We start from the raw sequence: 21611 nt of genomic DNA, 5'->3' as shown, positions 1-21611 counted from the left end.
TATAAGAATCGAGCAATCTTTAACGATGTTTGGAAAATGTTATTTTTTAAAATATTTTTTATTCAGAAATATATTAAAATAATATTTTTTTAATTTAAAAAAATTATTTTAACATCAACACATTAAAATATATAAAAACATTAAAAAAATTAATTTGAAACAAATAAAAAAATAAAAAAAATTCAAATTTTTTCAAAAATATTTTTAAAACATAAAAACAAAAATCCTTTAATCTTTGCGGCCACCACAATTCCACCTTTCAAACATAAACAATTAATGATTTATAACAACAATCCTTATCCACCCGAAACCTTATACAATCTGCCTTATGATAAAGTAGCCAACACAGTAAAACTCTATAATCCACTCTTTTAAATTCCTCCTTAATCTCCCTCGTTACTGCATAGTCCACAAGAGGTTGATCACCCTCAAATCCTTTTGTTTCAAATTCCATGTACACGTTTTCTTGCTGTATCAACCCCAAATGAAACCCTTCAACAATAGTTGTCAAAAGAGCATCATCTTGTTCATAAAAAGATGTAACTATCTGATCCTTCCAAGGAAATATCCAACCCAAGTTAGGATTAAAGGTTGTGAAATTCGATCCACATTTTGCAGCCAAATTTGTTCCTGATGAAGAGAGAGTTGAACTGGATTGTGGGAGATTCCGGGTCAAAAGAATACACCATCATGATCATGTCTAGTGACAATTTAACGATTATTATTGTTGAAAATAAGGCGGGGAGAAAGAGAAGAACGATTTTGATGATGCTCCAGGACTCGTTGAACCCTGAAGGATATGGAGAATGGTTGGCGCTGATAGGAAGTAATGGGGAGTAATTAGCATAGGCTTTCACTTTTTTGGTTTGAAGATCACCTGAAGAAGCCATGAATTATTTATAACTTAACATGAAATTTGTTTATCATTTTGGCCATTATATGTAGGCGTCTTCAAAATGGTCAGATAACAGCGAAGTGTTTCGGGAAAGATTGTTTGAGGCTTTAAGATAAGAATGCTTGACGCTAGCTGTAGGATGACGATTGATATAAGCTCTGGTACCATTTTTGGCTGGACAGAAGCTTGCTAGCTTGGCATCATCAAGCAGTAGCCATGGCGCGATGACATACCCAGATATAAACTTATCTAGAAGATCTAGTTGGCTATAGGATAATTTTTGACACCCACAACTGACGATGGCAAACCCAGATATAAACCTATCTAGAAGATCTAGTTGGCTATAGGATAATTTTTGACGTCCAAAAGTTGCTGTTGCTAAAGGAAGAGAAGGCATCTGTGTGTTTTAGGGTACCAATTAAATTCAGAAAAGCTGGAGAGTTTTGAATTATTTCTTCAAGGGACCTTTGGAATCATGGTGTCAAAATCTAACTGGTTAAAGAATTATGGAGGCTCATTGGTTCAAAGTTATTAGAGCAAGTCATTTCTTATTCCAAGGATAACATGGAAACAATAAGAATCCCCTGAACACCTGCTAAAGAAATATGAGGATGAAGAGTGTGAGCAGATTCAAGAACGCCTCAGGAGAGGATGCCTTTCCCATTCACGGCAACATAACCGCCAAGACCTGCCGCTTTACCTTTCCCCTCAGCAAGGTCCTCTGTTATTTGAACCGAACAACGGGTTTTATAGATTTTGGAGCTCCCAAGCAGTGAGTAATTTGTCACAGAAAGAAAAGGGCATGAAAAATGTATACACTCTTATTAAATAGCAGCTGTTTTCATTTGTTTATCCCCATAGGAGAGAGGTTGTACAGTTTGTGAGTACAGAGTGTGCATATGCATGCATGCCTTGAATGAAACATACTCAGACTCGATAGTTGGAAAAATAACAGCAAAACTTTGGCAGAAGAATCCAACCCTAATGCGGATCGTGACACGAGTATATCAAGCCACCTATTATTTGACCTTGTAATTGTACAAGAATATAAATGGTGGCATGTACCTAGATTCGTTCTAGCAAATGTTTACCGTTTTTGCTCATTCCATGTCTTGCCCTCAAAGAATTCATTCATCATGTGGTCAAGATCCTCAGGAGAGTATCTAATGTACTTTTGAGGGTTTTTTCCATTCTCGATCATAGGCCTGTAACAATGCAAAACAGGGTTTGTTCCTATGAGTGAAAGAAAGAAAGGATGAATTCTTTTCATATAAAATGATGAGTAGAAGCCAGAAGAAGAGGAAAAAGCAGGTCAGAAGGATGAGAACCATACCCAAAACGCTTTTGGAAAGACCTATATGCGGGCAAGAGAATTTCGGCAACAGCCAGCCTCAACGACTCACGCAACTCGCTGTCAGGAACGGTCCATTGAGATTGCCTCTGATGAAGCTCCTCAAATTGGACATTGAAGGTCTTGAATCTATCCTTCACTGCTGCTCTTGAAATTCCACTGGCACTACCATCACCTCCGATTCCACCACCGCTGCCTGATCCACCACCCTGAACAGAGAGACACTGCAGAATCTGCACATCTAAGACACGAACTGCTTAACATGGAGTCTTATTGATGAGAAAACAAAAAATTCTCACTAGAAACCAAATAACTGAATACAATTTTGGGTGGGAACTAGTTCCTATCAGTTATACGCACAATTTGCCAACCCTAAATTAGATGAAAAGAGGAGCAATTCAAGATGTTGCAATTTCTTATGACAAAAGGTTAAGCAGTCAACACGAAGATGTCACCACTAAACGCTGCAACGAGTGATTCCAAAACTAACACAAATAGCATTGCAACTGGAGAAGTTCCCTGGTAGGTCTAGTATGACATGCAAAGTAGGGGATGGAGTCTAGGCCACTTGATCCTAAGGCAGGTATCCAGACATTTCCCATCAAAAGATAACAATCTTCACTAGATATGAAGACATCTTCAAGGAAGAGTAAAGATTAACTTGGATAAGCAAAAAGGAGATGCGTAGATACTTGTACAGTAGATATCGGGCAGTTGTAATTATTATAAAGGATAACTAAAGCTCCACCGAGTGATTGTAATAAAATAATACAAATCAACATAAAGATTCAATAAATAGGTCCATATCTATAAAAAAAATTAAAATAAAAATAAAAATCCTGAGAAGATGGTATTAGCGGGTTCAAGTGATATCCCCAGCATCCTTGTCAAGGAAAATAAAGAGATTCTGATGCAGAATAAGTCTAGTTAAAGAAACAAACCTTTGCCCAAGAAACTCTCTTATACTGATTAGCATGCTGTTGCACAATCCTTCTGTGTATTTGCACCCAATCATCACCCAGTAAATCCTTCGCTTCTGACCTGTACTTGGATGTTAAAAGGTGGCAGGCAGAGCATGTACAGATCATCAACGCCTCTTATATAAAATACAAAAATAATATAAAACAAACCTCCGCACAGATCTCACTATATAGTGAATGTTGTTCATGAGAAATAGTTGAGTCAGCGCAGGGTCTTTATACTGCTTTGATTTCCCATCGAGATTATTTTGAAGAGCCTGCATAATTCTTGTAGTCACAGATGTCAACTGAGAATCAGGATCGCTTGCATCAAACTCTTGAAAGAGCTGTTTCAGTGTAGATTGGTAGCTGCGCAAATTGAAAGAGCAACTGTCAGATGCATGATATTTATAAAGTAATCTAATATTTCTAGATCTTCTGACCTCATGAACAAGTAGCAGACTTGAAGAAAGTATATTAAAAAATGTCATGATAAAATTGACAGAAAAGAAACAAGAAAATGCAGCAATAATAACTTACTCAAAAAGAAACTTCACATAATTAATCACATAGCTAGTCAAAGGATGGACAGTTCCATCTAAAACAGCAGTTTTGGTAGCATCTTTTTCTACAGCTTCTTCAAAATCACAAAAGGTCTCTTGAGCCGTTTGAGCTAGTCGCTTTGTTAAACTCAATGCAGAGTCCCGCATTTCAATGCAGGCTTTACTTCCAAAGAGTACTTCAATCTGCAGATGCAATCCCCAACATCAAGCCGAAAAACAAAGAAAAAGAAACAAAAGAAGATCATAAACATCAAGAAGAACTGAAGAAAAACAAGGAGAAGAATGAGAAATCAACTTGTCTAAACATTTTTCCACCATAGGATTCATACAGTATCGTTTCTCTAATGCTTTGTGATTAAAAATAACAGTGAAATGCCGTTAGCTCCATCATAAAGAAAACAGTTGGATTTCTATATTCCAAATGTCATTTTAGTCGTCTTTTCTAACAAATAACCAAGAACCGATACCTGAAGCTACATCCGCAGGCTTTTTATGCATTTCAGTTTGCTTGAAATGGATTTTCATCCCCATGGATTGTGAGCTCCATGGCGACCTTGCATACCATGTTCCATTGAAAGTCGCATCTCAATCCCCCCCCCCCCCCTTTCATCTCTTCCACTGCAAGACTATTTCCCCATATATAGGGTCTTTATTTACTTAACATTTCATTTTTTAATTCATTTCATGTACATCTGCGACTCATGGTTTATGGTTTCAAGTCTGAGAAAAACTCGCTTTGAAATGACTTTTTACCATCATCATAGATTCATTACCTTGTTGATAAATGAGACAAATTCCATACAGGGTTATCCACCAAAACTGTTTAGAATTCTCATGATTTTTAGTATTGATAATATTTCGCTGCAATTAGTAAAAGCTTCCATACCTCTGAGTGAAGTTCCCGCATAATCTCATACATATCTAATAGAACAAATAGTTTTTCAGGTGATCTTTTGCTTTTGGCTATGGCCTCCCCAAAACTAAGAAGCACAGACACGCTGTTTACAGTGACTTCAGCAAAACATTGATCCCTGAGAGAATCAACCCCATCAAGTATTTGATCACACAGTTTCTTTTCCCCAGCAAACAGCAGTTTGACCTGTTCCAAGCAGAAAAAATAAATTGAGAAACCAAACAACAAAAAGAAACCTTAACAACAACAATGGAACAGCTAAATCCTCACAGCAATCCTCATATAATGTATCCAGTTCCCGATCTTAGCCTCCAAGACCTCCCACTGCATTTTCTGGACATCATCCTTACTGAGTCTCTCAACACCTAACTTCCTGACGCTCTGTTCCAAAACTGAAGCACGAGTGTCCCTGGAGTTTATAAACAGAAAATATCATCATCAAAATTCCAAAGTCAATGATAGTAAGAACCATATGATGATAAGAATCAGAATGAAATTTTACTTTTGTTCTTACATGTAATTTATTAGCGAATAATCATTTCAATAATAAAACCGATGTTCTCTTCCTCCAGTGTCTCTTAGTTAAGCAACAATTTTCATAACTCGTGTCTTGAAAAGTAACGCGACCACTATATTGCTAGATTTCCATTTAAAGTAATTGCATTTCCTATTAAATCCAGCAAAGACAGGTAGAGATTCTCCAAACTTATATGCATTGACAAGTCCACTACTCATTGTTGAAGAGTAAAACTGAAGTATGTTCAAATTTATACTAATCTACACTAGATTACTCAAGAGAGATCACCCAAAAATAACCAAGCTAAAATTTTCTTCCAATTTCAATGTTTTTATCATGGATCAAGCAATGGCAGAGCAAAGTAGATTCCTTTTTATATTCCAAGTTTCAAGCTTGTTATTAGCGGTAAACGATAAAAACACCAGAATTTGAAGAAGTCAATCTTCTGACATGTATTTGTCTTGAGAACTTGTAAGACAGAAGACAACCTAGTTAAGATAGGTCTAAGAATGAAGAACATGAGCAATGATAACAGCAGCAATAAGAAAGGGAAAAAATCACCTGTAGATTCTAAATAGCTGTTGTTGGTGACCAGCTTGAGCCATTTGTTGAGCTAAATCATGTAGCAATGGAATAACCCTTGGCGGAATAAGTGTTGGAAGAGTGTAAACAGCATTTTCTAAGCTCTTCCCTTGGTGCTCAGTGGGGCTCTTGCTGTTATCATCACCATGCTTCCTAGGTGATCCTGATGATGATGGACGTAGAGAATTGGGAAGACATTCAAAAAGTCGATCAGGTTCCACTGGCTTGCTGTCATTCGAAACAATTCTTAACTTATTTCAAAAGCATTGTTGAGGATCATGATAAATCAAAGCTTGCATCAGGCACACAACAACAATCAATCTTTCACAATTAATTGACACTTTTCAGCGGCAGAAGTCATCGCCATGTCCAATATTCGATTCATTACTCGTTTCAAAACACCAGAAAACAAGACTTTTCGAGTGCACCGTACAGTCAGATCAAAAACACTAAACAATTAGCATAACTTCTATGTCATTCTCCATTTCTTGGAACAAGACACAACAGGATTTCATTACAAAAACAAGAAGCCAGGAAGACGAACCTGTAATTTGTTAAAAGCTGTCTAAACTCCTCTTCAAGCTTAGAAATAGCTTTAGCAAGTAATTGATTGGCATGATTAAGCACACCATCACTGCTTTTAAAACTCTTATTGCTGCTAAAAAATTTCACATTGCTTCTTAGCTGATCAATCGCTTCTAAATAACTCTCTAAATCTTCATGTGGCCCTCTCAATATCTTAGCCTCTGCCTACAACATTCAAATACATATATATCCAGTCTAATTAATTAATAATATTACAACAAAAAAACATCATTTAGAAATTATTTTAAAAAAAAAAAGTACCTTTCGCGTGAGGTCAAATTGAGATAAAATAACCTCTGCTGCCTTCAATGTTTTATCAATATTTTCATGTGCTCTTCTAATCGAATGCGTCCTTATCTACAAAAGAAGAAGAAGAAGAAGAAGATTTCCTTTAAAAACAACAATGCAGATCCGTTAAAACAGAAATATGAAAAGTTGGGATGATTCTTAACGTACCTGCGTGGGACGCATGGCAGTTTCTAAGGCGGAGAGCCGGTGGTCGAAGGAGCCAAGAATGGTGGCCATGTTATCAGTAATGATTTGGCTTTTTTGTAACGATTCTTTAATGAAATCAGCTCGTTCTCTTAGGGCCTCCATTGTTTGAGGCACCCCCATTGTTCGTGTGGTTTGTATTTCTGTTGAAGGATTTAGGGGAAGAGAAGGGACAAAACATGAAGTAGTTACGAAGGATTCTTGGGAAAAAGGGAATTTGTTGGGTTTTTTTTTTTTGTTTTCCAGTCAATGAGTGGGCCAGGTTTTTGTGGACCCTTGACCTAACAACATCCTCTGTTTTGTCATTTTGTGCACCACTTTCCTCTTCTTCTTTTTTAAACCAGGATGAAGATTGGTTCCTTTCATGCACTCGTAAATTTATTTCCTGATGGATGTTTTTTTCTTTTTTTTCGTATGCTTACCATGAATTAGTCTCTATCCATATCTGTTGGTATTTTTGTCCGAAGGGTACTTGCTATATTTTGAAGGGTAACATGATGTTGTTTTGAAGAAGATTTTTAATTAAAAAAATATTATTTTGATGCATTTTCGAACGAAAAACACTTTGAAAAGCAATCGCTACCACACTCTCAAACACCCTATAAAAATACTATGAATAAGGTTAAAAAAGCAAAAATAATAATAAAAAAAAATTCATAAACAAGTTCAATCTTATATTGAAAAGAAGACAGTAAAGTGTGTCAAACATGCTAATAAATTGCAGAAAATAGTTTCATTACCGGAAACTAATCTTTTCGCCCCTTACCGGGCATTATTCTCACTTCCGGAAATCTAATCTTGTTGTCCATTACCGAGCATTAGTTTCATTACTGGAAACTAATTCCTTCTGTTTTAATTTACAATTCTAACACAGAATATTATTGCATCATCAAAACTATTGTAATAAACTAAGTAAAGAAAAAATATTGAGGTGTACGACAACTATCTATTGTAGAAGCTCTAGTGATACCTTCACATGACTTCTCTTTTAGCAATAGATACACCACATTATTTTTCATTCTATGTACATTCCCCATATTAATATTCTAAATCAATTTATTTCATCTTAACCTTTATTTCTCATTCAGTCCTTATTAAATTTTTATTTTTTCTTAAATTCATTTTCTTAGTTATCTCAACAAAAGAAACTCTTATAACTCGTATGCACATATATCTTCTCAAACTATATTTTTATAACCATTTATGATTTAAATCTCATGTAAAGGACAACTACAATTAAACAAGCTACTAGGCACATAATTTTTTTTTCAATTAGGCTTACAAAATTCATTTATTTCTTAACACGTTGTTCCAAACACATAAAAAGTTCTAACAAAACTCATTAGCAATATTATCAACATCTATAGTTTTGCATTTGTATTATCATAGTCATAAATGTATTATATCACACAAACATTATCACATTTACATCAATTTTTCGATGTATCCTTCCTTTGCATGAGAAGTCAAACACATTTATAATAATATTCATTTTTAGGTTCAATAATTCTCCCTAAATTTCAACAACATAAATGCTTAAGTCAATCTACGAAACGTAACAAAATTCCTTTAAAATCATTTCCTTCATGATATATACATTAATCTACTACAATATCACTTAACTACATACAATTCTACTTCATACAATATAACCCCTCGTTGGCTGGCCATGGGGCTCTTAAGGACCCCATGGTTTTCTTCATCATTAAATTAATATCCAACACAGCTTATTCTAGCCTAATTGATCAATTCATAATCAATTTACATTTTCCCCAAAAATTCACTATAAACCCTAGCATTAATTTCATGATTTGAACCTAAATAGTTATCAATTTCATATGAAATTTCTAGGTTAGGTTTAAAACTCCTTACCAAATGATAATCGAGTCTTCAAACCCTAACAAGTCAAAATATTTCATGTTTTTCATTTTTTTTCTACACTTCTCTCTCTAACTCAATCTTTTCTCTCTTTGATCTTTTTTAATTTCAAAAGTAGATGTATTTTTGTCTCTTAAAACACTCTCTTTTCACTTCAAATTTCACTCTCTAGCCTTTAGAGGTGTAAGAATAAAAAAAATGAAAAATAGTCTCTTCTCCCAAAACAACACCTCATTAATTTTATAAAGACAAAAATCAAAATGGTCTGATTGTTTTGAAAAATGGTCTGACCGGTTAAGCAAATTGACCTAGCCATTTCTCAAAATGACTAGACCGTTTCAAAATGGTCTGATTGTTTTGGAAAATGGTCCGACTGGTTAAGCAAATTGATCTAGTTATTTCTCAAAATGACTAAACCATTTTTGCTACTGGAAAATTTGATATTTTCGACTAAAAAAGTTTTCTTCTTCCATCTTCTTAACACTTCTTTTCCTAGTTTATTCTTTTTATCATTTTTTTCATACAATTAAACAATAATTACAATGATTTTATTATTTATTTATTATTTTTATTTATCCTTGGGTTTTCATTTCCGGTAATTACAATATTTCAATCACTCTTAATGTGAAGACTTGTCAACTTACTTGAAAGATGTTGATGATTCTGATTTGAGGATAAATCACTTTTAATCCGAGGATGATGATATGTATCATGATCCTAACATGGAAGGGACTTTTTCTAATGTGTACAGGCATTCAAATGGTTCAATAACAAGAGTTCGGACGAAACAACTACAAAAAACCTTCATAAGTCAAATTAGTGTGATTAAAGCTTGAATAAGTTTGGAGGCTTGTGAACTGAATAAAAATAATTCAAATATATTTGTTGGTTTTCAAATAAAGCTTGGGTCATAATCTGAGAGTTTTGAATAGTTTGAGTTTGTTGTCAACTCGTATATCAATTTGAGCCTGAATTTTACATAAATTAAGGCAATAAGGGTATTTATATAATAGAAAAATGATAGAAATGTGCGAATTATCCTAGAATCTTAGAGATTGTTTGGTATTGTTGTAATTTTTATTTTTTTCTCAACAAAAAAAAACCGTTTTGTTAACCAAATAACTTCTGCTTTTTACATTGGACCTCACATATAATTACATTTAAAATCTTGATTTTATAAAAATTAAAATAATTTATTTTTCATTCATAGAAACTTTTCATTTATTTTGCATATAAAAATTAATTTCATAATAATTTTAATCAAAAACATAATTTTTTAAATATATTTTTTAAAATGCAACAAAAATATATTTTGTATGCTTACACAAGGCTAAAAGCACACTTATAAAGGTCGTAGATGCTTGGAGACCAAGATATTTTATTTTATAAAACCACAAATTATGGAGTTGAGTGATAGTATTGTCAGAAATTCGTATATTTATCGGTATGTAAGCCTAAATTGCTGTGTAAATTTGAACAAATTTGCAAGTGTGCCACTGTCCGGATCTTCTTGCGCCGCCGTATCGTTAACAAGGAGTAAAAGGAGAAGCAGGAGAAGAGAGTTGCCGCCGTCAATGGAGACGCCACCGGATGGGTATAGAAGGAATGTGGGGATTTGTCTCGTTAATCCCTCAAAAAAAGTAATTAATTTCGCTATATGTTTCATTTGAATTTGATTTTTTGCTTTTCAATTAAATTTGTGATTAGGGTTTATGGTTTTGGGTGTTAATCTTGTAGATATTTACTGCTTCCAGGATAAACATTCCGTACACGTGGCAGATGCCTCAGGTAGTAGTTATTTTCAATGCTGGAATTTGAATTCAATTCTATTTTGGGGGATTTGACAGGAATTGATGAGAATTGGTTTTAGTAGATATTTCTCAATGTGGATTTTGAATTCTAATTTATGGCAAGAGTTGAATTTCAATTATCTTGTTAAAGGAATTGCTTGTTGAATGGTGTTGGATTGATGGAGTAGAGCATTTGATTTTGAGTTTTACATGTGAATTGTTCATGAAATGATTTAGAGCAGACAAAACTTTAGATGTATGGTTAAGGCGTCAGATATGTGGGTTTCTAGCAGAGGTATGGGTGTAGGAGGTCTTAACTGCTTTTTTTGCTTGTTGCGATGTATGGTTAAGCTTAGTATGGGCTTTGTGAGGGATTTTTGTTGGAAATAAAAAACGATATGAAAATGTATAGCGGCTGATGAGATTGTGTATCACAGGGTGGTGCTGGTGAGGGTGAAGAGCTAAGGAATGCGGCAATGAGGGAACTGAGGGAAGAAACAGGAGTTACTTCAGCTGAATTTGTTGCAGAGGTGGGTTTTTTATTCCCACTTGTTAAGTGTTAACAATGTAATCTCTAACATACAATCTTTAGGTTTGTGTATGACATGAACATCTAAGAAATCAGAAAGATGAGCTTTTTGCTACTTGTTTGAGTGAACTGGTTTTGATATTGGATGTGTAGGCACCGTACTGGCTCACTTATGACTTTCCATCACAAGCCAGAGAGAGAATTAATCGTCGATGGGGTACCAATTACAAAGGTCAAGCACAGAAGTGGTAAGGATACAATCGCTTAGAAAAAGACCATATAATGAAAGAGAATTTTGTCTATTGACATGCAATGGAAGTCTGTTAAGCTAATTTGAGTGTCAACAATAGTATTGTATATTGTTCCTGATTACAATTTCTGGTTGCTCTTAGTTCTGCTTTTGTTATGACCACTGCCTTTTGCTCCGTTATTCACAAATACAAGTGATTCCATGTACTGTTTTTCTTATAAAAAAATGGTTTCTTTGAGCATCTTTTGTTGGGTAACATGAATGATGGTAAAGTGGGGGCATGCCCCTGTTTCTGCCTTTGTATAATTCTCAGGATTGAGTCTTTTTGACAAATTGTCTTTACGTATCATCAAAATTTAACTGTTTTCTTCGTACTTGCTTTAAATATATATCTATAGTTCCTGATAAATAATTGCAGAAGTATGGGGCTTGCCCCATTTTGATTCAAAGACCAAGCTGCCGGATGTTTCACTAAGTTTTCTTTTTTTTTTTTTGTCATTTTCTGGTAGTGAGCTCTTTCTTTCCATGTCATGCTATTCGTTCAGTGCTCAGTGCTCATATAGAAATTTTGAAAACAGGTTTCTTTTTAAGTTTACTGGGAAGGAGGAAGAGATCAACCTTTTGGGTGATGGAAGTGAAACTCCAGAATTTAAGGATTGGGCATGGTTGTTACCTGAACGAGTATTGGAGCTTGTGAGTAACACATTACTTGTAACATTTAACCGGAAATCCATGTTTAGATGTTTGATACTTCTTTGTTCATTGAGCAGGCTGTTGGTTCCAAGAAGCCAGTCTATGAACAAGTTATGAAGGTATTCGGTTCATATCTTCAGGCAGATGCAGATGAAGGTAATTGTGCAGGACAAAACGAAACCGAGGCCAGGGTGCACGTGGAGTCAGCTCCTGTGTAAAGCGTGAAGTAGCTGAATTTTTCATTAGCAAGTCTCATGATATAACAAATTATGGCACTTTGCTAATTTTTATCTCAATAGAAGCCCCGCATCAAATAGATCATTTATCCATTTCAATGGATGGTTGGGATGTTGGTTTTAATTTTACAATGGTTAAGATTTGAACCTGTTCCAACTGCTTTCTTTGTTTGCTAAAATATTTTGATGGTTATATTTACAGTATATTTTATAAGAGTTTATTGATCATTTCACAGTCTATCTAAGAACTAACATTTGCGTTTCTAGATGAACTTCCCCTACACTAGAGGAAGAGCACAAGTGCGGCGTTATATTTGGATACATGCTCGATGCAAAGTAAGTTTTCCAGTTCATTTGAACTTCACTAAGGCCATAGTGTAATATCATTAATAAAAACATCAAAATTCAGGAAACTAAGTAAAACGAACAATAAACATCCTACCCATGTAGGAGGAACATTTAACTGCCCACATTTTTAGGTTTGTACGCCAAGAATGATGTAGTGCCAGCATAACTAGATGCCAATGCCTTCCCAGCTGAGGTTGGTGGAGAGAATGCCAACTGAGATTGTTCGAGAACAACACCCATGCAAAAACTTCTCCTGCGTTTAGAAGAGAAATGGGTTAGCCGCAGAAATGTAAAAAACTGAATTGCGACAGTGAAGTAGCTAAACAAATCTATATATCCAACAGAAGGGATGCTGAGAATGGGAAGACAAAACACATACACTCTGTTGAGAAACTCGGCACTCCTATTTAAAGATTCCGTAAACAATTAAAGAGGAGGAATCAAAGCGTTACCAGTTTGCCATGAGAAAATGAAAAAGACGACAATTGAACTGAAGGTTTACCATAACTGAACTAGACAAAGAATTAAGCATATTCCGAGATAACATGCAGAAGAATGATCATAAACTACATGAGTTTACTGCAGGAATATAGAGGAAATCACAAATTTACAATTGAAATTAACAGAACTGGAAGGATAAAATTTACCTCGCAGCATCCAGTAATTGGCTTGCAATGCGTTTTCTTCTGTTAGAGGGAGTAACCCAGATTGCTCTGATGCCACAGAGAGCAGGTACAGCTTCCTCTTCACAAACAACAGCTCCATTGTGGTTCCCATTTAATACGTTAAGAGAATCAACTGCAGTAACTTTTCTCATGGCTTCCCTTTGTAAGATGACTTCACCAAATTGGAGAGTTGTGGAGTTTGGTCTTGAATTCTTTTTAGCAGCGCATTTAGGTCTTTCATCCACCGAACATGTAAGAACTTTGAATGCTTCTTTTATTGGTTCAGCAACTAGACAACCAGCTACTCTCTGGGAAGAAACAAATACATATACCTGCAAATACAAAGGTGCGTAATATTTTAGTAAATGGTTGTCTAAAGCAAACCAATCTTGAAGACAAAGCTGGGCTTCAATAAGTGTTCTACTTTCAAAATACAGGATTAAGGGTAAGGAATCCCATTTTTTATACAAAACTAATCAAACTATATGCAGGTAAGGTGGAAAGAAAATTCAATGAACAAGAAACACCATCAGGATAAGTAAGCAAATAAACAATTCTATCAGAAACCAGAAACAAATAATTGGTTCAAGTACAGTAACTTAAAAATTCAAAAGCCTGAACATTTGGAGGAAACAATTTGATTATAATCCAAAAATTCTTAAGTCTGTTACCTTACCTTACAAAGCTTATGAAAAATCCATCCATCTCCAAGCTCAATCTCCATCATCTGTATAACCTCCTGTAGCTGCCAAATAAGTTCATCATCCAGATTAAGATCCTAACTCAATTTTCTTAAGAGCAAATTCAAGCATCAAAAACTACAAAAATTCCCTGACTACATTACAGCTCCACATATAATGGAATTCAGCAACCAAAAGAGAGAGAAAAAGAACCCAAACCTTATTTCTCAGTGCAGGAGGATCAGAATCCAGCACCAAAACAATACGCCCCGCTTCACTACAAGGCATATGCACAACCCTTTCGCTCCGAAAAACCTATAAATAAAATTAACTTTTCAATTCAATCGAAACCAACATAAAACGAAAAAAATGATAAAAAATATAGAAATTCCAACTGTCTAAAAATGCAACCTTGAATTGAATTCCATGAGTGTAATTCTTGTGAAAGATTTTATGTTCCTTCTCATCTCCTTCATCACCCGGTGCATATTTAACCCCACATGTTGAACATGCACGGAGATTGAAATCAGATTGACCTAAGTCTAGATGAAACTGTGCATAGCTTCTCTTCTTGTTAAGCACTTTCCCACAAGCCTCTGTTTCTGGTTTCGAACACGGATCTTTTGATATTGGTTTAGGCAACACCTCACTCCGTTGCCCTTTATTTCCTTCACTCCTCTGGTCCCTGACCAAAATCCCAAAATCAACAAATAAGTAATACAACCAAGAGAAAGATCCCATCAGAAATAACCCATGTTAGCGAAAGCAGTATTAAACACTGAGTTCTTTTCGTTAAACTTAAGAATTTAAGACAAAACATCCGAAATTTCTTCTATTTTCCTTCGCTTTCTCGTCAACCAAGAACCCAGTTCTCCAAATCAATAAAACAAAATGGGTTTCAAATCAAGCCGTACATTAAAAAAAAATTACAATAACCAAATAAAAAGAAAAAACCCATTAGCTGAAAAGAAAAGGGAATATCTTTAAAGAAGAGTGTATACCCAAGAATTAATTTTGGGGCGGCTCGACGTGCGTAAGTATTGACAAATTGGTGCTGGGAATTCTGCCATATAGCCAAGTCAACGTCCGAAAAAGAAGGTGGGTCTTCTTGGAGGCATTTTGGCGGAGAAGAAGAAGAAGAAGGGGACTTGAAGAAGGAGCTTATTTTGGATTGCATAGGTTCGTCTCTCTGTTACTCTTTTGGCCTCTCTGAATTGAGATCTCTCTCTTTCTTTTGGTGCTATTTTTGGCGGCAAAGGCAGTGTTTCTTCAATTTTGAGTGGTGAGTTTCCCTCCTCCGTATTTTAACCCTCATGTTTTCTCAAGTGTGGGTTAATATTTAAAAATAAATTAAAATAATTTTATTTAAAAAAAAAACTTGTTTTTGACTAGACTGCAGGTAAAACTTATTAGGATACGTTTGGAACCAAACGTGGCTGCGTTTCTAAAAAATTTAATTTTTTTTTTGTTAAAATTTAATATAATTTGTATATTTTGGATCGTTTTGATGTGCTGATGTCAAAAATAATTTTTAAAAAGTGACAAAATATCATTGACATGCATTTTGGCACGAAAAGTTATTTGAAAAACACCCGCAAACACACTGCCAAACACACTCTTAGACTTCCCACTATAACAGGTGAGATTTAAAATATCTTTATTTTAATCTTATATTGAAATATTACTTTTTAATTATTAAAATTCAAACAAAAACAAGAAGCATTTAAATATCATAAGTTTTCAAAATTTTAATTGGTATATTATTTTTTGAATAAATATTTTACCGGTGAAGCATTCCGAATCACAAAAATAAAATATAGCAGATCAGAATGTTTTTAAAAGAAATTAAGTTTGTTGATAAGTAATGATCCAAATTTGAATATCATAATACTATAAAAGAAACACTTTCGGCTTTTATCTATATTTTACGAATATAGATATGATACCAATATTTAATTTTAATTTTTTTTAAATATAATTAAAGGTATTTAGTATTTTTAAATAAAAAGATTAGATTATGGAATGGGATTAATAAATTATTGAGTAAAAATAATGCCATAAGAAGATTTCTATGTTTTTTTTTTTAAGTTTTCTATATAAGTTTGAGAATAGAGTATACTAGATTTATATCTTATAACCTGGAGCTCGTGGGCTAAGTCAGAACACGTGAGGTTTAAGCACAAATTCCACCTTGTATAAATCCTCACTTCTCTAAAAGTATTGGTGCTTTAGAGACACATTTTTTTTTAATCTCTTTAACTTACTATTATATAAACTATAAATTATAAGATGTCTAGGAGTTGTTAGTGTGTTTTTTTTTTTTAAAATATGACTCAAGTCGTGGGCTAAATTGAGTCCAATAAAATAATTTCATTTAATTAAATGATAGAAAAAACAACGACAATAAATATATAAGATTTTAAAAAAAAAAATGATATTGATGACCAGAAAAAAAATAATGCTTATCTAAAAAGAAAAAAACTATAAAGCTAAATTACAAGATAACCCAATGTTAAATGATAGAATTGAAAACAATTAAAAAATAACAAAGTAAAGCGTCTCGAGTCAACCTGAGGTAGCATGACAAACTCGCAATCCAAGTTATAAGACCGAAACAACCTCATAGAAAAAAATTTGAAAAAAAAAATGATAACCACTTCCCTACAATCCAAATGTAGAAGGATGAGATAAAAAAAAATCAGTCAACAAAAAGAAGCAAAAAAAAAACCCTGCAAACTCGGGTAAGACTGTCAAATCTCCGGAATTGAATCATATGAATACGAGAACCTAATAGAAAACTGAAGAAAAATATAAAACAAAACGACTCAAAAAAATAACTGAGTTAATTAGTGAAATCTGTTGTTCAAGTTATGAGATTGAGATAACCTAATTAAAAAAAAAGTGTAAGAAATCACAAAGCTTATTTTGTAAAATAAACAACATTAAAGGATGAGATGAAATAAAAAAAAAATCAACCTCCCATGAAATATCCATTTCATGTTTTCTTTTGGTCAAAAGAAAAGGAAAACATGAATTAGCTGATAATAAAAAAAAAATTTAATAAGTCGGGCAGAGTTTTATTAAAACTTGAACCCGACCCGAAATCCTTTCCCAATTTAGCGGTGGCTCGCGGCGCCGGCTTTAGGTTGCTCTATTGCAAAATATGTCATAAGTTAAAACCTAGGCTAGGCCCTCTTTTCAATCCTCCGACCAAAAACGAGAAATCACTGCCTTCCTTCAATCTTAAGCTCGAATCATCGCATTACTACACATGTATTAATTACTATTAACCACACAAAAAAAAATGGACATGAAACCACATCCTCTATTGATACAGCAGCAGCAGCAGCAGCAGCAGCCGATGCAGCTGCAAGAACCTCCTGCTGCGGCGAGCCAAAACCCTAACCCACCGTATTCTGCGGATGCACCGCCGAAACAGGTGGCTCTGGCTATGGAAAGGCTAGGTCAAGCCTCCCGACTCATCGCTGACGTCAGACTAGGCGCTGATCGCCTCCTCGAAGCGCTATTCATTGCTGCAGTTCCTCACCAGAGCAATAAACCTTTGCAATTGTTTGTTAAAGAAGATGCTTCCATGCGCCAACACCTCCAAGACCTCCGCTCCGTTGGTACTTGTCTCCACTCCCCATCTTTCATATTCAATTCTGTTTTTTTTTTTTACTCCAGGTTCTTGCTGTTGAATGTTAGTTATTAAGACAGTAATGTTATAGATTTCTAAGCTTAATTTGTTTCAATTTGCTTGTTTATTGTAAACTGGTTGGTGGAAATGAATTTTGGGATGTTGTTAATGTTTGTTAGGAAGGCAACTAGAAGAATCTGGAGTTTTGAATGAAACTCTTCGGTCACGTAGTAATTCGTGGGGTTTGCACTTGCCGGTGGTGTGTCCGGATGGTGCTGTTGTTGCCTATGCTTGGAAACGACAGCTTGCTGGACAGGCTGGTGCATCTGCAGTTGATAGAACCAGGTTGATTTTAACATCTTGATTATTGGAACCGGCTGTTCGATGTTCTAGTAGTTTTTGCTGTTTCTATGTTAGCAGATTTAGTTGTTTCTATGATCATATTGATTATGCAATCATTTTTCTGTTCTAAATGTCTGCAGGTTAGCTCTTAAGGCATTTACAGATCAGAAAAGGCGATTTTTTCCTCACCTTGATGAAGGACAAGATGTTCAAAGTACGGAACCAGCATCAAAGAAGCATTGTATTCCGAAAGATCTACTGCTGAATTATCAAGAAGAGCTTAGTGATTGCAAGACACTTTCGGATGTTTTAACATGCTTGGAGAAAGAAATGCTGAATTTGAAAGTTCTCACTTATGAACGATTGGATTGGTTTAAAAGAGCTTCCTCTTTACCAGCTTCAGCAAGTGAGAATCCTCTAGACACATCGAAAGACCATGGTTTTCATAGTTTAAGTAAACTAAGAACAGTATCGCAGAGTGCTGCAGCTACTGATAAGATTGCTGTTATCGAGTTGTTCTTTCCTTCCGTGTTCAGAGCTATAATATCATTGCATCCAGCTGGTTCCATTGACCCAGATGCAGTAGCTTTCTTTTCACCCGATGAGGTATTCTAATTCATTGAATGCATGCTTTCTGACTCCTAGTTCTTACAGACTTGTTAGTTCTATTGCTTCCTTTTAGTCCCCTACTGTGTTCTGTATCCATGCCAAATTACCAGAACTGAGAGTCTATTCTTGACTTTGTTGAAGGTGGTCAATGTTTGAGTTCTGCTCATGTGTGATCCTAGGTTAATTAGTCAAGCTTTGTCTTGGATTATCATCATTAATTGAACGTACGAGTCTAAAGTTCTTTCTAATTCTTAGCCTTGGAGATGATAAAGGTTGGAGTGGGTGTTTGGTTTGGAAGACCAGCAAGTTATACAAGTCTGAATTGGACTCAAACCTAGGTGTTTTGCAATTGCGTTTATTGATATTTGACAAGTAATAATCTGAATGAGCTATCAGGAATTTGGATTAATATTCTATAAATAAAAAGTTCAGACCTAGATACTGTGAAATCGCACATCTTCGTGTTAACCGCAGGGAACTTGAAAGAAACCAAAACATGTTAAATTTTTTGTGTCATTGTGCAAGTCAGTTCCTACTTGAAATGTTCATAATATCTAGAGGGAAAATGCTTTCTGTAAATTAAAAACCAAAATCATTTCAAATAATTTATGCTTTGTGTTTTTTTTTTCTTAATCTGAAGGTTCTATGGTTGGGAGTTGCTCATGACATATGTATCTTTTGTGATCCTATCTTTTCCTTTCCACTGATATATTCTGAAAGATGCACAGCTGCGTTTTGTTGACAATTTGTTCCCCTTCATTCATCAACAGGGAGGCAGCTATATACATGCAAGAGGTTTTTCAGTTCATCATGTATTCAGAAAGATATCGGTAACCGCTCTTGTTTCTATATCTTTGCTAGATGGAGCCTTTTCAATTACAAACTAAAATCTCCGGTACTTCTGCAGGAGCATGCTGCTATGGCCTTGCAGCATTTTCTTGGGGTCAGCTCTAGAACAGCCTTATATTCTATCGTGGTATGGTTCCTAACTTGTGGATTTCCCGGTATAATTTAATTGTTCATGAAATCAGAAAAAGCATCTGGCAATCCTCATTTGTTTCCTATTTACCCTTTTCTTTTTGAAGCACTGGATATGCTGCTACCAGACACTATTTACCAAAGTTTGCAGGTGAAATCCTCTTCTTTTAACTGAATAGACCTGTGTTAATAAATTGTGAATTTATAAATTTGGAAGTTGTTATTGGTGCAGTAAGTGTGGAAAGCTACTGGCAATGGACCGAAAATCAATGTTGCTACTACCCCCAGTTTATCGTCCTTATCTACACTTTTCTACCTTGCAAATTGCATCAACTCAGACCAATTCCTCGGCCAAGGACCACGGTTTGGAGAACCTGGGGGCATTTCATATTGGTTGCTTTACAGAGGAGCTGTAGCTTCTGCCACTGACATTTCTACTCAAAAGATACTGTAGCTGATTCGAGGAGGTAGAAAGAGTTCTTCTACTTGGTGTGGAATCTTTATTTGTCAATGATCATGTAAGATTTTTCTTCACTCAAATGGTAAAAGAAATATGTTAGTATCATGTTTATGTGCCCAAGCTTCTTTTTATTTTTTATCAAATGCTATAGTTTTGCAGGAGTTTTAATATTTACCACATTGATTGTTGATGGGAAACGCATGAAACATGTATTTTGAAACTAGAGAAGTAGAGAGGGATGTAGCTAATCCATGTAGAATCCACGACGCCCTAGAAACTATTTGGCATGATTGAATTCCATATTCATTTTAGTTCATTTTGTATTACAATGGAAACGAAACGATTTTGAAAAAAAAAAAAAAAAAAGGTTTTGAGACACCGTAAAGGTTTGCTCGTTTTAGGCTAAGTTTGTATAGTTTAAAACTAGCCACGCTCCACCACTCGCTAAGGGTAGAATTTCCAATGCAAGATAAAAAGGCTGCGGTGGTGTTGATATGTTTTTCAGCATCATATGAATTGGAAAATATATGTTAACATGTATCATAAGTATTGTTTTTTAAATTAAAACTTGTCATGTTCTTTAAAGCAAGTTTCGATAAAAAAACAAAAAATCATGAATAAAAATTTCTACATAAATATCTAAGAATATAAAATCTAAGAAAAACTATATAAAATATTTACAATAGAAAAATAAATAAAATAGATATATTATTTGAATTAATTACTTACGAGGGATTTTTTTTAAAAAAATTCTTTTAAGCATATTAGACTCTTATATAAACATTGAGAAAGTAATTCTTGATCATAAAAGCTATAGTATTATTTAAAAACCATGATATAATCAAATAATTATTTAAACATCATTTGAATAAATTTATTTAAAGGCAACCCTATTATAAAATGTTAAAAAAATTAACACCATTTAAAAAAAAGCCAGGCACACTTGGGCTAGAAAGTTCGGCTCGCGCGACTGATGTAAAATTATGAAGAAGCTCGGGCACATATGGACTTGGAAATATATGTTCGTGTGCTTGATTTTTTTTATTCTAAAAAAGAATATTACATGTTGTTTGCCTTATATATATTTTTTTAAAAAATAACATGGACAGCGCACCATTCGCCTACAATATTTTCCAAAGACTAGAGGTGGATTTGATGACTGAAAAATTACGGTTCAAGTTTTTGAACCCAAAAAACTTAAATTTCAACATTTTTGTTTCACCCAAAAACATGGAAAAACTATCATATGGACCTCTAAAATCCTAACCACAAAATACATTTTAATTGGACAAAAACTTAAAATCAAATTAAATTTTTTAAAAATTGAAGTTCTAATATACTTTGAAGGCATCATTAAAGATAAAAAAAGGTACCAAAATTGTACCTTGAAGTTCTAATATACTTTGAAGGCATCATTAAAGATAAAAAAAAGGTACCAAAATTGTAGTTATTGTTGGTTGAAATTTAGTATCTGAGAGCTTTCTCTCCCCTTCTTTTTTCCAACCACTTTCCCTTTCTTTTCTAGATATCCAGGACTTAAAACGCAAAGAAAAGGAATATAAGGACCAAATCATAAAAATCCTAAAGAATAGGGACCAAATAAATGAAAAAGTGAAACTAAAGGGACCAAATTGAACATTCCTATGCCATTTAAAGAGC

At 34.4% G+C, this 21611-nt stretch overlaps 4 protein-coding genes across 7 annotated transcripts; 2 read left to right on the top strand and 2 right to left on the bottom strand.

Moving 5' to 3' along the window:
- Window positions 1-1698: 1698 nt before the first annotated feature.
- On the bottom strand, window positions 1699-7106 carry LOC7469953 (exocyst complex component EXO70A1). 2 transcript variants are annotated; one of them, XM_024587538.2, is made up of 11 exons: window positions 6822-7097; window positions 6627-6722; window positions 6325-6530; window positions 5760-6008; window positions 4952-5090; window positions 4655-4867; window positions 3746-3951; window positions 3377-3574; window positions 3188-3287; window positions 2229-2479; window positions 1699-2100 (listed from the first exon to the last, which is right to left on the bottom strand). In XM_024587538.2, the coding sequence occupies exons 1-11, from the start codon at window positions 6978-6980 to the stop codon at window positions 1983-1985; spliced, it is 1935 nt and encodes a 644-aa protein (XP_024443306.2). In that variant the 5' UTR covers window positions 6981-7097; the 3' UTR covers window positions 1699-1982. The 2 variants fall into 2 exon arrangements, with proteins under 2 accessions (XP_024443306.2, XP_024443307.2); XM_024587539.2 differs by lacking the exon at window positions 1699-2100 and having other exon boundaries at window positions 2235-2487; window positions 6822-7106.
- Window positions 7107-10081: 2975 nt separating this feature from the next.
- Window positions 10082-12461, top strand: LOC7488096 (nudix hydrolase 27, chloroplastic). 3 transcript variants are annotated; one of them, XM_002323354.4, is made up of 6 exons: window positions 10086-10375; window positions 10473-10523; window positions 10963-11055; window positions 11208-11302; window positions 11883-11997; window positions 12075-12461. In XM_002323354.4, the coding sequence occupies exons 1-6, from the start codon at window positions 10136-10138 to the stop codon at window positions 12213-12215; spliced, it is 735 nt and encodes a 244-aa protein (XP_002323390.4). In that variant the 5' UTR covers window positions 10086-10135; the 3' UTR covers window positions 12216-12461. The 3 variants fall into 3 exon arrangements, with proteins under 3 accessions (XP_024443099.2, XP_002323390.4, XP_052303701.1); XM_052447741.1 differs by having other exon boundaries at window positions 10175-10375; window positions 10490-10523; XM_024587331.2 differs by lacking the exon at window positions 10473-10523 and having other exon boundaries at window positions 10082-10375.
- Window positions 12462-12563: 102 nt separating this feature from the next.
- LOC7469952 (protein CHROMOSOME TRANSMISSION FIDELITY 7) lies at window positions 12564-15213 on the bottom strand. The gene is made up of 6 exons (XM_002322753.4): window positions 14928-15213; window positions 14338-14611; window positions 14146-14241; window positions 13923-13991; window positions 13229-13578; window positions 12564-12834 (listed from the first exon to the last, which is right to left on the bottom strand). Exons 1-6 carry the CDS (start codon window positions 15101-15103, stop codon window positions 12693-12695), a joined length of 1107 nt encoding a protein of 368 aa, XP_002322789.2. The 5' UTR covers window positions 15104-15213; the 3' UTR covers window positions 12564-12692.
- A 1813-nt stretch (window positions 15214-17026) lies between these two features.
- Window positions 17027-20113, top strand: LOC7488095 (mediator of RNA polymerase II transcription subunit 27). The gene is made up of 7 exons (XM_002323353.4): window positions 17027-17552; window positions 17743-17908; window positions 18046-18511; window positions 19285-19344; window positions 19422-19490; window positions 19600-19643; window positions 19725-20113. Exons 1-7 carry the CDS (start codon window positions 17231-17233, stop codon window positions 19906-19908), a joined length of 1311 nt encoding a protein of 436 aa, XP_002323389.4. The 5' UTR covers window positions 17027-17230; the 3' UTR covers window positions 19909-20113.
- The last annotated feature ends 1498 nt before the right edge of the window (window positions 20114-21611 follow it).

This window comes from Populus trichocarpa, chromosome 16, assembly GCF_000002775.5.
Source record: "Populus trichocarpa isolate Nisqually-1 chromosome 16, P.trichocarpa_v4.1, whole genome shotgun sequence".
Taxonomy (NCBI): Eukaryota; Viridiplantae; Streptophyta; class Magnoliopsida; order Malpighiales; family Salicaceae; genus Populus; species Populus trichocarpa.
The sequence above is the reverse complement of the archived record's forward strand: the minus strand, read 5'-3'. Positions and strand labels throughout refer to the sequence as shown.